At 55.0% G+C, this 14,242-nt stretch overlaps 1 protein-coding gene and 1 long non-coding RNA gene across 2 annotated transcripts in view; one reads left to right on the forward strand and one right to left on the reverse strand.

The window, feature by feature from the left end:
- Positions 1-6,968: 6,968 nt before the first annotated feature.
- Positions 6,969-13,936, reverse strand: NKX3-2 (NK3 homeobox 2). The gene is made up of 3 exons (XM_017892787.1): positions 13,725-13,936; positions 10,095-12,435; positions 6,969-8,672 (listed from the first exon to the last, which is right to left on the reverse strand). Exons 2-3 carry the CDS (start codon positions 10,558-10,560, stop codon positions 8,137-8,139), a joined length of 1,002 nt encoding a protein of 333 aa, XP_017748276.1. The 5' UTR covers positions 10,561-12,435; positions 13,725-13,936; the 3' UTR covers positions 6,969-8,136.
- Positions 13,937-14,051: 115 nt separating this feature from the next.
- The window catches only part of LOC108542686 (uncharacterized), a 97,613-nt gene continuing 97,422 nt past the window's right edge, over positions 14,052-14,242 (forward strand). Inside the window, exon 1 of the long non-coding RNA XR_001889344.1 lies at positions 14,052-14,222. This is a non-coding gene — a long non-coding RNA (uncharacterized LOC108542686). The remainder of the gene's footprint in view (positions 14,223-14,242) is intronic.

The raw sequence follows: 14,242 nt of genomic DNA on the forward strand, positions 1-14,242 counted from the left end.
CGACTTTGCAAGGGTCTCCAGGCCCTTAGAGGGGTAGGTAGGAAAAGGTGTGGTGGAAACAGACATAGATGAAGCTGAAGGATCCTGGCCTTATTTATGTGTTCTTCCAGCATGGTTTGGATGCCAAAGAGCAACAAACCCCGTGTTAGGCGCGGTAGTAAGTGCCTGAGGTCCCATCCCTGTATTCTCAGAGGTCCCCAGGCCAGACAGCACCAGAGCCCACTGAGCCCAGGTGATAAGGGCTAGGACCTTGGGACCTACTCAGGAGGGACTCTTAGTTCAAAACTGGGGAGTGGGTGACTCAGTGAAGACCTAAGACCTGCAAATCAGGACCTGAAGCGATGTGGAGAACTTGGCCAAGTGAAGTCCTCCCTGCACTCTCTCTCTCTTATCTGCTCTGCCCCCGGACGTCTTTTTCTTTCTCACCACCTCTGTGTGGGTGTGTCTCTAGCTTCCTTTCTTGCAGTCCGAGGGTCCAAGAATGCATTGCTCAACTTCTCGGAAAAGAGGAGGGGCAGTGCCCCTGGCCTCCTCTGCAAGGAAGGATTCCTGGAAGCCAGTCACCCTGGTGACAGCTCTGCACCCCGTCCAGGATGCGCACGGAGGACGTCCTGCTGCAGCCTGACATTGGCAGGAATACGCTCGACCCGTGGGTGTGAGCAGGTTTACTACTTGGTTTTTGAATTCCCAAGAGCATCAAATCCATTGGCCCTTTCCAAAAACACAAGCCAAAAGGAAGTAGACCGGGACAAACTCCGGGCCTGCCGATCCCTGGAAACTTCGGGGACAATTCAGGGCCATTTATATGGTCACCCAAGCTCCTTAGCGACTTCTGAACGCACGCAGCCTGGTTATCTCCGATGGCCACAGTCCAGCGTGTGGCGCACAATGAGGCTGGACCACTGGGGGACGCCGAGGTTCCGAGTTGGCATTGTGGGCATTGCCCAGCCACTCCTGCCCGGCCAGGTCCCCCGTGCCGAAAGCGGTGGCACCCCAGCGCGCATGTCCTTGTGGGTGTTGGTGCGCAATAACCCCGCTGTCCAGTTCTCCCGCGCCTGCCTGGGAGGCCTTGGTGCGCACAAGGAAAGCCATTCAAAAATGTTAATGAGCTTATTAAAATGAGCGGCTTTATTGGCTCTCGTTTTACAGCCAGCTGCCCACCCTCTCTTTCTGGTGGACCACTGTTGAGAAAACACTTGGGATTTTTTTTTTTTTTTTTTTTTTTCGTCTTAGGGCGTTTTTCATCTAAGGACAGGGGACTCTCCGGCTCTCCGGAGACTAGTGCCGCCACAGAGGAGAGGACTAGCCTCAGGCCTTCTCCCTACCGAGCGCAGTGAATTTGAAGAAGTCCTCCCTGAGGAAAACCTGTACTTTCCAAAACAACTGACATCTCAGGCCCAGGAAGGCTGATGGCGGAGGCCCAAACACAGTGACCTTCCTAGGGAAGTCTGCATGGCAGCAACTTGGGACGACTCGAATCTTTAAAATAACAACCCCCCGACCCCCACGGGCAAACAAAAATTGTGCTCAGGAAAGACACGACTCAATATTTAAAGTAGAAAGCTTTTGTCCTTTACTCCTCTACAAGCCAGAGGTAAGTCTGAACTCCAACCGTTACTCAGGAGTCTTACAACCTTTTTTTTTTTTTAATGGAGGCCCAGAGAAGAGAAGTTAATTGCCTAAAATTCACCAAGTCAGTGGTACGGCTGCCTCAGGCCTGAGGAGTCCGCTCAGGTCCTCTGGCGGCCTTACTCTAAGTACCTATGGGGTCTTTGAGCCCTATTCGATCACCTCCCACCCTCGATTTGTGCAGGCAGCGGAGAAGCTTCCACATCGTGCATCCTCCCCTAGGCGCAAGGGCACACACCAAGGTCCTAAGGAGAGAGGCTGAGTGTAGCCACAGAAGGGGACCGGGACAGAGATGGAAAGAACTCACCAAAAAGCCCCGTAGGTCCGCAGCACAGAACCCAGCGCCGGATCCTCATGCCGAGAGTTTAAAGCTGCGATTGCAGAAGCAGTGCGGATTAATGCAGGCGCTCCCATGGGACCAGGAGGGCTGCAGAGACTAGGTGCTCTTGGCTCCGCGGGCGCACAAACCGCGACGGATAGCGGCACCGGGGACTGCGAGCAGGGGCATGGAGTGGGAGGGAAAGCTGATGAGAGCCGGCTTTGAGCCTGGAGAACTCGTCACGCACGTTCACGCAAGCTTGGAGGAAACACGTGAGCTCGGGAGCGAGCTTACCTCGCGGGAGGTTCGAGGGAAGGTGACACTCTCACCCCCACAGCTACCATGTGCTCCCTTTAAACCGTCCATTCCAACAGGAACACAGTGGTGCCATTCGCAGTGGCCACGGATTCCGGGTCGGCCCTGGGTCGGCCAGAAGCCACGCTCCTACCTTTCTCTGCCTGCCTCCAAGCAAAAAGCAGAAACGGCAGGACTCAGGGTGGAGCTTGGGGCTGCAGGACCCTTTGCCCAGTTCTTACATTCCCAAATTGCCCCACATTCAGACTTTTGACGTTTTCTTCATAGGAGGCACAACCTCAGGTATACACCCAACATATTGAAAAGAAATGCGTGGTTCAACCTATATCCTACACTAGACCACCCCTGCCTGCAGGGACCTGGGAATCAATCTTTTATAAATGTTTTAATAATTTGAACGACCCAATTTATGTTGAATAACTCCTGTATGTGACTACAAAACCCCCAGTTTATTAGGTGATGTAAGCATTTATAAAACAACACAATTTTTCTGCAACCCTACTTTGGCATTTCTTCATTTCTAAAACGTATCGGGAGAGCAAAAACTGGCAGAGGCCAGAGTCTCTCGACCACTGAGAGACCCTAAGCTTAGCAACCTACAGGACCCTTGCAATCCCCTGAAGGTCGCAGGAGTTCGAGGCAGATTGCTTTAGGTCAGCCAATCCAGCACTGCCCAGAAGTTCACAATAATAATAACGGCAAAAATAACAATGAGCTCATACCAGTTGTACGGTGTTTGATGGTTTTCAAAATGTTTGCATGCTTTTGTGATCTGGCCACTACAGAACCAAAGCTGGCAGATGCCAGCACGAAAGGACAATCACCCTGCCACCTGAAATCCTAAAATATGCTTCTGGGCTTTGGACGACCATGACTTGGCTTCTAAATGACCTGTGGCAATGGATACGTTACATTACCTCGTTAAGCCTCCGCTTCCCCATTTGTAAAATGGACGTCATGTGCACCAGGCTACAGGGAGCCTCTGAGAACCGGATCCGAACAGGATTCCGAAACGCATCACCTGTAACATTTCAGACAAACGAATGGAGTTGTTTTTGTTGTTCTTCTTATTGTTAAATATTGTTTGGTTGCTCCTCCGGCCCTCCCTCGGATTAGAAGCCTCTGCTGCTGCTTCCTTCGAGGTTATGGTCCCGCCTTCACCCATCGCAGTGGCTTCTGCAGCAGCTGTGGGCCCAGAACGCATACAACCAGCGGCCCAGCTACCTGCCTTGAGCGTTTTCCGACTTATAAAGCGCCATCAAGCATTTGGAGTCTCTTGGAGTCCCCATGAAGGTCTGTGCGGTTGCCAAGTAAGGTGGCTGGCATGCTAAAGTGAGTGGCCTGCAAGGTTGAAGCCCTTCAGTAAGCGGGCAGCTGTCTGGGCCCTTGCGTGGATCTGCCTCACTTCTGAGAAAGAGTGCTGCCCAAACGCCCCTTGTCCTCCCTTGGGTCCAGGAGCTCCTTCGACAGTTCCCCGGTTTAGGAGAACTGTCTGATTCTCTCTATTGTTCATGTTCCCTCTGCAGCGCAGGAGCCTTTCTGTAAAGCGAGTGAAACTTCGTGAACTTTGCGTTGAGAAAGCCAGATTCCCAAACACGTACTGAAATGTTTGTAGAGAAGAGTGAATTGTTGGCCTGGCTGGTGCTGAGCTCCAGCGGCCGGTTAGGGAGTCAGAGCGCCAGAACCTCCGCTTGGCAGGACTTCTGAAGACCCGGGATGAGGTTCTGCCTCTATAGGATGCTCAGCGTGCCATTGCCAGGGTCTGCTCCAGAGCGCTTCCCTGAGAGGAAACCAGGAGCCGGCATTCAGCACACTCCTCACTCCTCAAAAGCCCCCAGATGTCACCCTTCCATGGGCCCAGTTTCTCAGGGTTCTGGGTACTGACGTGGCTGAGCCCCAATTCAGAGGGCAGGCACTCGTGTTTGAGCCCGATTACAACCTTCTCGAATGATGTTTCACTGTCCCCCTGTCCCCTTTCCTAGCGTGGGGGAGCAGTGAGGGTGCTGGGATTCGTTGCAGCCTGGAAGCCATTTATTTTCTAAAGTGGAATCCAGTCTCAATTCCCCCTGCTCATCTAAGATCCTCTCTGGGGAGCCAAGCGCCTCTCACACCTAATCTTTTGCAATGAGACGCAGTTTGGGACCAGCCAGGTCTCTCTCTCTTTCTTTATTTCTCTTTATTTCCCTCCCTCCCTTCCTTCCTTCCTTCCTTCCTTCCTTCCTTCCTTCCTTCCTTCCTTCCTTCCTTCCTTCCTTCCTTCCTTTCTCTTTCTTTCTTTCTCTCTCTCTTTCTTTCTTTCTCTTTTCCTTCCTTCCTTCCTTCCTCTTTCTTTCTTTCTCTCTTTCTTTTTTCTTTCACACACGCATGCGCACACACATACACACACGCAGACCCACCAGCCACATTTGGTGGCTATTTGATCCCAAATTTGCTGCTGAGAGTAAGATTTGTGGGCTCGGCCTGAATCCTTGGGACCAATTTCAGTGCAAGTCACATGGTGTTCCGCCCCCTTACCAGCCATTCCGCTTACCGCGGTTTACCCATCCATAGAGTGGGCGGATCTAATTCGGAAATCCTCAAGGCCAGTTTTAAGATTCGCTAAGCGCCAAAGGGACTGAGAGCGACGAAGAGGCCGAAGGTTCATTGGGCCCAGTCGGTAGTTGCTACTGCTCCGGTAACCAGGCCCAGAGAAGGCAGAGAGGGTTCAGCGCAGCCCAGGGATGCAGGCAGTGGGTGAACAGAGATACCCTCGAGTAGGGAGCAGGACTGTTCTTCATCTTTCCAACAAAAAAAGAGAAAAGAAAAGAAAAAGAAAAAAGAGAGAAAGGCGGAGAGAGGATAGAGGAGAAAGAAAAGAAAAGGAAGAAAGTAATACTGCAAATTTTCAATGGGAGCCGCGTCTGCGGCAGAAGACCCAAGTAAAGATATCGGTCTGGGTCGCAAAATGCGGCCAGAACTCCTGGGAGGACAGGCTGGACCCAGAGGCCGCCTCCAGCTCCCAGAATCAGACCTCAGTGCATTCTCGCCAAGGCAAACCGCGGGACAGCTTGGAGGGAAACTGCCATAATCCGGATGAAACTGAATTCATTTGAGTCATATTCCCCGGGCAGCCGGAGCCAGCCCGCGGAGCTGGCCCAGGCAGGGGGCCCGAGAGTGGGAGAGAAAGGGAAGGGGCGCCCGGGTCCGCAGGGTAGGTGGAGTATGCGGTGGAAGATGGAGCTGCCAGGGGTGCGACCCGGACCTCAGTGCCTTTTCCTACTCGAAAGAAACTCCCTGGTTCTTTCACCGCCCAATCGGCAAAGATGGAGAACAAACTACCCTGTTAAGACGCAGCAACAAGCAACTGCCTTTTCGGAAAGGGAGAAAATCCCTCCTCCTAAAAAAAACCCTCAGTAAGTAGTGATCCCTGGGGACAAGAAGGGAGGAGATTCTAGCATTATCGGAAATGTTCCAACTCTACAAGAAAAATACAGTCATGATGAATTGTACAATTAAAATAGAATTGTAAAGTATTAAAGACACGAGATGATTGCAAGAACCATATGGAAGGTAGTTGGACTCGAGTGGGGGACCGGGTGGGAGTGTGCATATCACAAGGGCCTTCGCCTCTCCCTTTACATTTTGCTGTTTCCGGAAGCGGGGATAATTTTGTAAAATGCTTGTCACCAAGCTCCGCCCGGGCTGGATCGAGGGCTTGCGGGACCCCAGGCCAAGGTCTTTAAGGTACCAAAGCTTGGAGGCCCGAGGGCTGGGAAAAGTCGCGGCTGCCCTGGAGAGCTAATGGACCTTTCGGCCCCAGGTGAAATTGAAAGAAGCCTCGGCATGGGTTTTGGTGTTTCCCGGCTCGGGTCCGGCGGACTGGAGGCCTCAACGCCGGCAGTGTGGCATTAACTCTTCCTTGCTCGCCGGGAACTCAGCTTGAGCTGCTAGTGAAGGTGAGCATTTAGCTCCAGTGAATCCGTAGCATTCTGGGGAGTCTGGGAGCGCCAGCTGCGTATTATCATCTGTAAAATGGGGTAATAAATAATGGTGCCCTGCCCATTCTCTGCTCCCCGGGTAGGCTTCGGTGCGGATCAAATGACGCCCTTTTGTTTAGTTCGGGGAAGCGCTCTGAAACCTTGTACAGCCCCAATTGCACCCGTCCGAGGAAAACACTCAAGTGACCCTTCTCCAAGAGACAGGTTATTCACGCCTGGTTTGCAACGAATCGCTTCAGAATTTTAGCGGGATTTTTCACTAAACCACTCTTGAAACTAAAGACTAGATAACGTAGAGAAACCCTCCTAAAATCGAAAGCAGAGAGAGACAACAGGGTGGGGTGGGCTGAGGGGAGGTGAAAGGGTTGGTACATTGGGATGGGGGATGGACATTGGCTGGGGGTTCAACCACGGACTCTTACTAGGCTCTGAAACCAATGGTCACGGGGCGGTTAGGGAGAAATCCTAGGAATTTGTTCCCGATTTCAGTGGGATTCCTCCATGACTCCTACAAAGTTCCTGAAGCCATGATTTCTCTGAGCTGCCCAGGTTTATACCCTGCCTGAGGAGTGGGTGGGCAGCAGAGCTGCTCCCAGGAGAGACTAAGCATCCTTGTCCAAGACCCAAAAGAGGTTGGAAAAAGCCCCAGCTATTTCCAGCCTGCAGTAATACTGGTTCCCCCAAAGTCGCAAAGAGACAGTTTCAGAGAAAACGCGGCGTCCAGGAGGGCATGTTAAACTAAAAGTTTATAAATTAAAGAAAAAATACAGCGAATAGAGCTTCCAAACTTCACAAATCTTTTTACAGTTAATACTCTAATTGAGTGCACAGTGCCATTAAGGAGGCGAAAAGCGGCGAGGTTGACAAGACAGGTGGGATCTCCTGTTTAAGGGTAAGTGAGGGGCTGATAGGGGAGTCCCGGGCTAGAGCACAGGAGTCGCAGAGGGCGGAAGGTAGAGACTGAGGGCCAGGCAGCGGCACTGCGGTGGGCGCCGTGGAAAGGCTGGCCAGGGATATTCACATTGAGTACAAAAATAAACGTCATTTGAATACAAACAACTGAAAAGTGCTACACGTCTTAACCTCCTTTAAACAAATAAAAAGAAATGAAGGGAAGTTTCCGCAGAGGGCTGCCTGGGTGTGCCCTCTCCTCCTTCCGGGGCTCCCAGGCGCTTCCTGCTTGTGCAGGTACCTGGCTGGACTCCAGAGAGGGAAGATGTGGAGACCCACGGCTTGCACCACACTCGGAGGCCCCCTTCCTTACATTCAGCACCCCAATCGGGCGCCCCCACCCTAGCTCTGACACAGGGGAGGGGTGGAGCAGAGGGCCTGAAAACCCAGTCCTTCACTTTTCAAATCAACCCCTGGCCTGGTGCTGCCTGGGACTGCCAGGGTTTCGCACCCTTTGGTTACAAATGCAATTTCCAAAAATAAAAGATATGTAGATACACATAGATTGGTAGCATGGATACCATGAACTAGTGTGGCCTAGTGCAGAAAGCTCCCAGCAGGCCGAAAATTCTGAGGATTCAGGCTATGTGGTCTCCAGGAGTTCCCGCTTAGGGAAAACCCCACCCCCAGGCAGATATAATTCGAATCCAAATTCAATTCCAACACTGTCGTGATAATAAATAGAGCCCAGGGGCTTCCAGGCAGGTGGGCTATCAGGGCCCCTAGGCCATAGGGTGCCTCTGTTCAAATTAGTAAAAGGCGCCCCCTCGGGGCAGACTCAGCCCAGCTGCCAGGGGACAAGTCCTGGCTAACGGGAGCTGGAGCTGGGTTTCACCTCCAGGTGCCTCCTTGGCGGGGCGCCCCGTGCAGGCTACAGCCTACAGCTGTCAGCGGCGGTCCGGAGCCGGGGCGCGGGAATCACTCGCTGCTTCAGCCCAGGCCGGTTCACTGGGTCCCTGCGGCAGCCGTGCAGGTGGAGAGCGCCCAGCCTGGGAGGCAGTAGTAGGGGTAATAGTAGGAGGGCTGCAGTGGCAGAAGCGAGGGTGGCCGCAGCACTTCGCCGGGCAGGTATTGTCTCTGGTCGTCGCGCACCAGCACCTTTACCGCCACCTTCTTGGCGGCGGGCGCCGAGGCCAGCAGGTCGGCGGCCATCTGCCGGCGCTTGGTCTTGTAGCGACGGTTCTGGAACCAGATTTTCACCTGCGTCTCGGTGAGCTTCAGCGACGCGGCCAGGTCGGCGCGCTCGGGCCCGGACAGGTAGCGCTGGTGGTTAAAGCGGCGCTCCAGCTCGAAGACCTGCGCGTGGGAGAAGGCGGCCCGCGACCTCTTCTTGCGTGGCTTGGGCGCCGCCGGCTCCTCCTCCTCCTCCGCGACGCCTGCCGGCCCGCTGCCGCCCCCGCCGCCAGCCCCGCTGCACAGCGCGGACATGTGTGCACCTCTGGGGCCAACACCGTCGTCCTCGGTCCTTGGGCTGCGGTCGCCTGCGGACCCCGGTGGGAACAGAAACAAGAGACTGTCAGCGCCACAGACGAGGTGAGGCCAGGCCTGAACTGCAGGGGTCACGGGGGTGGGGCGGAAATACACTTTGATCCCACTCAAGCGGAGCCGAGGTCTGGGAGGCCCTGCGCCCGGGAGACCAGTCTTAGAATCTTGCCCCACTGGGTATCCCATCTAGGCCTCTTCTGGGGAGGGCGGCGGACTCAGTCGCTGTGTCAACGCTGTGATGTCGAGACCTGCTCTCCACCCTCTCTGGGTCCTAGGCTCCCCTCAGTAACTTGGGGCACTAGACCCGAGCATCTGCGAAAGCCCTCCCGGCTCTCAGCGCTGAGCACTGGGGTTCTAGACTGCATTTCCGTCTCTCTGCTTGGGTTCACGAGCCTCTCCACACTCAGTTCACACACACACACGCGCACGTCATCGCAGCACACACTTGTCTGGTGCAGGTAAGGGAAGGTGGAGGCGGATACTGGGGCCAAAGGTATTTAGAATCTTTCACCCTCAGCCGCCTGGGATTGCTGTGAGGGACATGGAAACAGGCTGAGCCAAGGCCTTAGATGAGAGGATGGACTGGAGAGTAAAGAGAGAGGATTGCCACTGCCTCGAGTTTTTGGACCCTGATCCCACACCAGCTTCTCGGTCTCGTACCCACCCCTCCGAAGAACTCCAGCAGAAAGGTCCAGCTCCCCCCTGTGCTTGAGGCCTACAGAAGCTTGTACCCAACTAGGGCGGACACCCAGGTCTTCCAGACCACAGGACAGGCCAGGCCACGGCTGAGGAGGCCTCTCTCCTGCCTCCGTGATGAACTATAGTCCCACTCCGGGATCCTCGGCCTAGGGCTGCTCTCCCAGACCTGGGGTCTGAGAAAGCCAAACCAGCCGTTTCTCCAAAGCTCTAGTTCTGCAAATTCTCAGCTCTGGCCCACTCGGAGGTGTTCTTCACCACCTATCCACCTACTGTGGGGCCCGGCCCTGGGACCTTGAACTGGCAGGGTCTCTGGTCCAGAGCTAGGGCACTGGCTACTTGAGGTCTCTGCAGCCCTCACTTCTCCGCTTCCCTGATTTTGGGGATTTGGGGACAGACATGGCAGAAAGCACTGGCGACGAACTCAAAGACTCCCGACCTCAGGGGTCAGCGGTTCTCCCAACCCAGTCTAATGCACATTGGCCCAGGACTTCTCAGGCCTCGCCCCAGGACGCCGGGTTCTGAGGAGCTATTCCGGTCTCTCGCCGGCTCAGTTCCCGAAGTGGCAGAACAGCTCGCGCCAGAGCGCAGAACTTCGGGACTTGGCCAGCCTCCGAGCCCCAGGGCGCAGGGTGCTCACAGTCGACCACCCCACTCGGCGTGGTTGCCCTCCGCGTCCATCCCCTCAGCCCGGCCCCCATCCCCGCGAAGCCGCAGCAGACCTGAGACGCTGGCGGACATCTCGCTGTCGCTCCGGCCCGCGGCTTCCTCCTCTAGGTCTTTGGAAGCGGCCAACTCACAGACTGGCTGGCCGAGGCTCAAGGATCCCCCCGCGAGGCCGGCCCCGCTGGCCCCTGGCGCGTCAGGGCAGCGCCGCCTGCTCTCGTTCTCCTCGCTGAGCGCGGAGTCCGAGTCCCAGCCTTCCGGGCTCTCCGCAGTCCGCCCCGCAGCTGTTCTGGTACCGGCAGGAGACGCCAGCAGAGAGTCCTCGGCGCCCCCCAGCGCGCCCGCGTCCCTCTCCCCAAAGAGCCGCCAACAGCAGACAGCGGGCGCCGCGGCCACCGACACCGCTGTGCCCCCGGACGCCGGGCGCCCCTCTGGCGCGGCCAGCCCGCCGCGCTCCTCTTTTTTGTTGAGGATCGCCTGGATGGAGAAGGGCGTCAAGGTGTTGGCGCTGCGCACAGCCATCTGCGCCGCGGGCCGGAGCAGCCGCCTGGGCGGGCAGCTGGGGCGGCGAGCAGCTCCGAGCGGGACAGGAGCGCCGGCGGCCGCAGCGCAAGTGAGCCGGGTGTGCGAGGCCGCCGCCGCCCACTCCTGCGCGGCCCAGCAGCCCCGCCCCACTCCGTCCCAGGATCTGCACCGACCCTCACCCCACCTTAGAGGCCCACCCCACCCGGAGACCCCCTCCCCCCGAATCCAGAGCCAGACGCTCTCCTTTCGCAGCTCAGCTGGATTATCTCATCGCTTCTCGCCCTTAGGGGCGGGCCGGGGTCTGCCCCCTCAGGGGACGTGAAGGAGGATTGGCGGGGGCCCCTCCGTGGCAGCAGTCCCCTCCCGAGAGCCGCCGGGGCGCACGGCCCGAGTCACTTTTTCTTTGCGCGTCTGTCCCTTCCTCGCCTGCAGGATTTCTCTCCTGGCCCGTCCTCCCCTTCCCTGCTGGGCAGGCTCTTCCGGAGCCCACCCCCGGCGGCGGCGGCGGCCGCGGCCGCTGGATTCCGGGAGACGCGGGGCACCTTTTTACCCCCTGCCCTGGTTTTATCTGTTTCTTTTCTCTTTCCTTCCCTTGCGTTCCACTGTACCACCCCCTCCCGCCCGGGTGTCATTCCTCACTGCTGAGTGACAGCCTCAGGCCACACCCCTCCACTGGGCTGTCCCGGGCGCTCCCGGCCGTCCATTGGTTGGCTCCAGTTGGGCGACGTTGACTTTAACAGACAAAACTGGGCACGTTGCGCCGCTAAAGACAGGGTCTGACTTAACCCCTTCTCTCCTAAGCCTGGTCCTCGAAGCACCCTCCAGCAACAAGGAGGCTCATCCACCCCAAACCACGTTTCTTACCTCTGCAGATGTATCCACCTATTCCAGCGCTTTAATAGAACACTGATACTAAGTTGAGTCAAATCTGCGGAGAAAATCCAAGATAATGCAGTTCCATAAATCATGCTCGTAGTTTCTGTTCTCTAGGAGGGATTATAAACACGCAGAACAAAAATGCATCTTTTTTTCTCTCTACAGTTTCGCCGCTTCCTCACTGCTAACGTTCTTTGCTGAAATGATCAGTTAATTAAGATCACTCTAGAAATATTTTTCTTTCCTCGCCGTCTTTGATTTGATTCGATTTTTATAGAGGAATTAGAAAAAAATGGTATAATTAGAACTAAAGTCAGGAGAAGAATTGAAAGGCATCTTTGGGAGAGTTTCTGTAAATTTTATGGTCGTTTCCCTGGCAGATCAATTTTGAATTTAACTGGAGTTGGTTAAGTTTTGCATCAGGAAGAAAAAAAATTTCAGTTTTTAAAAAATATCTCTTGTGAGTTGAATAAAATTATAAATAGGTATCTTTGTTTGCTTAAAATTATACCTTGGAATTACCATAAAGTGATCCAGAAGTGACAACACTTTTGCTCTTTAAAAAATGAAAATGCATTGTATTATGTAATAGTAGGAACCAAGCTAAGAAATATAGATATTGTGGGTATATAAGAATATTTTTAAATGTGTTATTCCTTTTTTAATGTAAAATTTGCTCAATTAACGTACTTCACTGTTTTCCATAAACTTTCACAGAGAGTTAACACTAAATACACAAACTTGAACCATTAAATACAGTTAAAGGACTATGATTTTAATTTAATAAATTGCTAGGATTGGTAGTTTTGGTGTCATTAAAATAAATAACATTTCCCCTTGTTGCTTGCTTTTTGGTTGTTCTTTATATGCACCGCAGAAGGAAATACACCCACAATTCATAGTTTTCAGCCTCAGAACGAGGTTTTGCAGCGTCTATACTTTCCAACATTTCGGCTACACGATGCTTTCTTGCTTTGTGCAAACTTTGTAGGGTACCTGGGAAAAAACATCCACTTGAGGTCATTGCCCTTTACAGCTCTTTATAATTACATCAGTTTTCAAGGAACGCCGTTTAAATTTGCTGTCAGTGCTCAGCAAGTGTAAGGACGCAGAGTGGAACACAGCAGAATGCTTACAGTCTTTCAAAAACAGTGTATCCTCTCCGCTCCCGCTGTATTATTTAAATTACCGTTCTCCTCACTTCAGGCAGGGATGTTGGGAATTATAAATAGTGAGGAGATTGACACCGGTTGCCTGGAAGGTAGGGGACGGGCAGGTATGGGTTTGGTGTCCCTCACAGCTATCGCTTTGTAGGTTTAGGACTTGGTGCTGACAAATAAGGGAGTGAGATCCAAACATAAAGGCAGGCAGAGATGTTTGGGGGCTGAATGACCGAATACTATGGTAGGTTTGGGGCCACGTAAAGACTTGCTTGAAAACATCTACCATTTAGTTGCGAATCCCTCCCCTCTTCCCTTTGATTAGATGTTTAAAAAGAAACCCAAATCACAGTTGGACATGCTCCTGCCACAGGCTTGGGCAGAAGTTTTCAAAGCATGAAAAGATGTGGTTCGGCGATTTTGAGTTGTCGGGTATTTTTGTGTCCTAGGAATGTGAGAAAAGGGGCTACGTCCGCGTCTTCCGGAGGCGCACAGCAAGGGAGTCTCCTGGTGTCATCTCGGGCCACTACGGCGGCGCTCAGTCGATCATTAGGTCTGTGGGTGACTGTAGGCAAGGGCGGGAGGTGGGTGCTTGGCGCGGAGGGTGAACTCGCGAGTGTTGAGCTGCAACTAGAAGCTGCTCCTAGTAAGGGGTCGGGTGGAGAGGAAAAGAGTATGGGGGAAGGGAGGTGGTTGGATGCCCAGAGATATCCCGGCGTAACTACGGAGTCGGAGTCCAGGCCCACAAGCGGAGGTGTGTGGCGAAGGCGCAGCAGGCCTGCGCCTGTCGGAGGACCGCAGATCTGGACGTGACCGCGCGGGCGTGCCTGGGTCCCGCTTTGTGCCCATTGAGGGCGACTTCCTTCGAGCTCAGCTGTGAGCTCCAGGAACTCTGCAACCTCCCGACTGGCGCCACGCTCCGGCCTAGGCCGGCCCGGGAGTTGGCGGAGCTGCGCGGCCCGGCGGGGCGACCCGCGAGGCTTTCGAGAGGCACCGGACTCGCTGGGCGTCCGCGCCTCTCTACCCCACCGCAACCACTCTGCGCCCCCGAGCCCATTTTTTACGTCTTCTGCCTCTCTTCCTTTTCCCTCTCTCCCCTCCTCCTCCACATCTTTCTCTTCTTACTCCTCCTGCTCCTCTTTCGCAGTTTGGATCCTACGGGCCCCCTATGCGCCGCGCCCTCGGGTCCCCGGAACCGCCGGGCTGGGGGTGCTGCTGCACGGTGAGACTTCCGCGGGCGGCCGGCGGAGAGCGGTACTAGACTGCGAAAGCCAAGGGGGCGGGGAAGGGGAAGCCCCCGCCCTCGCGGGCGCGCGGTAAGCTGCTGAGCACGTGCCCGTGCTGGCGGGGGGGGGGGGTGGGGCGCCTAGTGGGCTCAGGATTTCGTGGCGGCGCCACCGCGCGCCTCGCCCCTAACGCCCGCCACCTGTGCCCTGGGCGGTCTTCCCTGACGCCAGCGGCCGGTGGGCGCGCGCGCTGGGTGCTGACCAGCAACGAAAGGCCATGCAGGGCTCGTCCCTCAGATGCCGGTGACCTTGACTGAAGTCACCTGCCTTCTCTAGCTTCCAGTCCTTTAAAACGAGGATTTGGACCCGGTACCTTCTGAAGCCGGTGCTTCACTGAGTAAGCACGAGAAGGGTGTG

Source organism: Rhinopithecus bieti, unplaced genomic scaffold (genome assembly GCF_001698545.2).
Source record: "Rhinopithecus bieti isolate Rb0 unplaced genomic scaffold, ASM169854v2 scaffold_21626, whole genome shotgun sequence".
Classification (NCBI taxonomy): domain Eukaryota; kingdom Metazoa; phylum Chordata; class Mammalia; order Primates; family Cercopithecidae; genus Rhinopithecus; species Rhinopithecus bieti.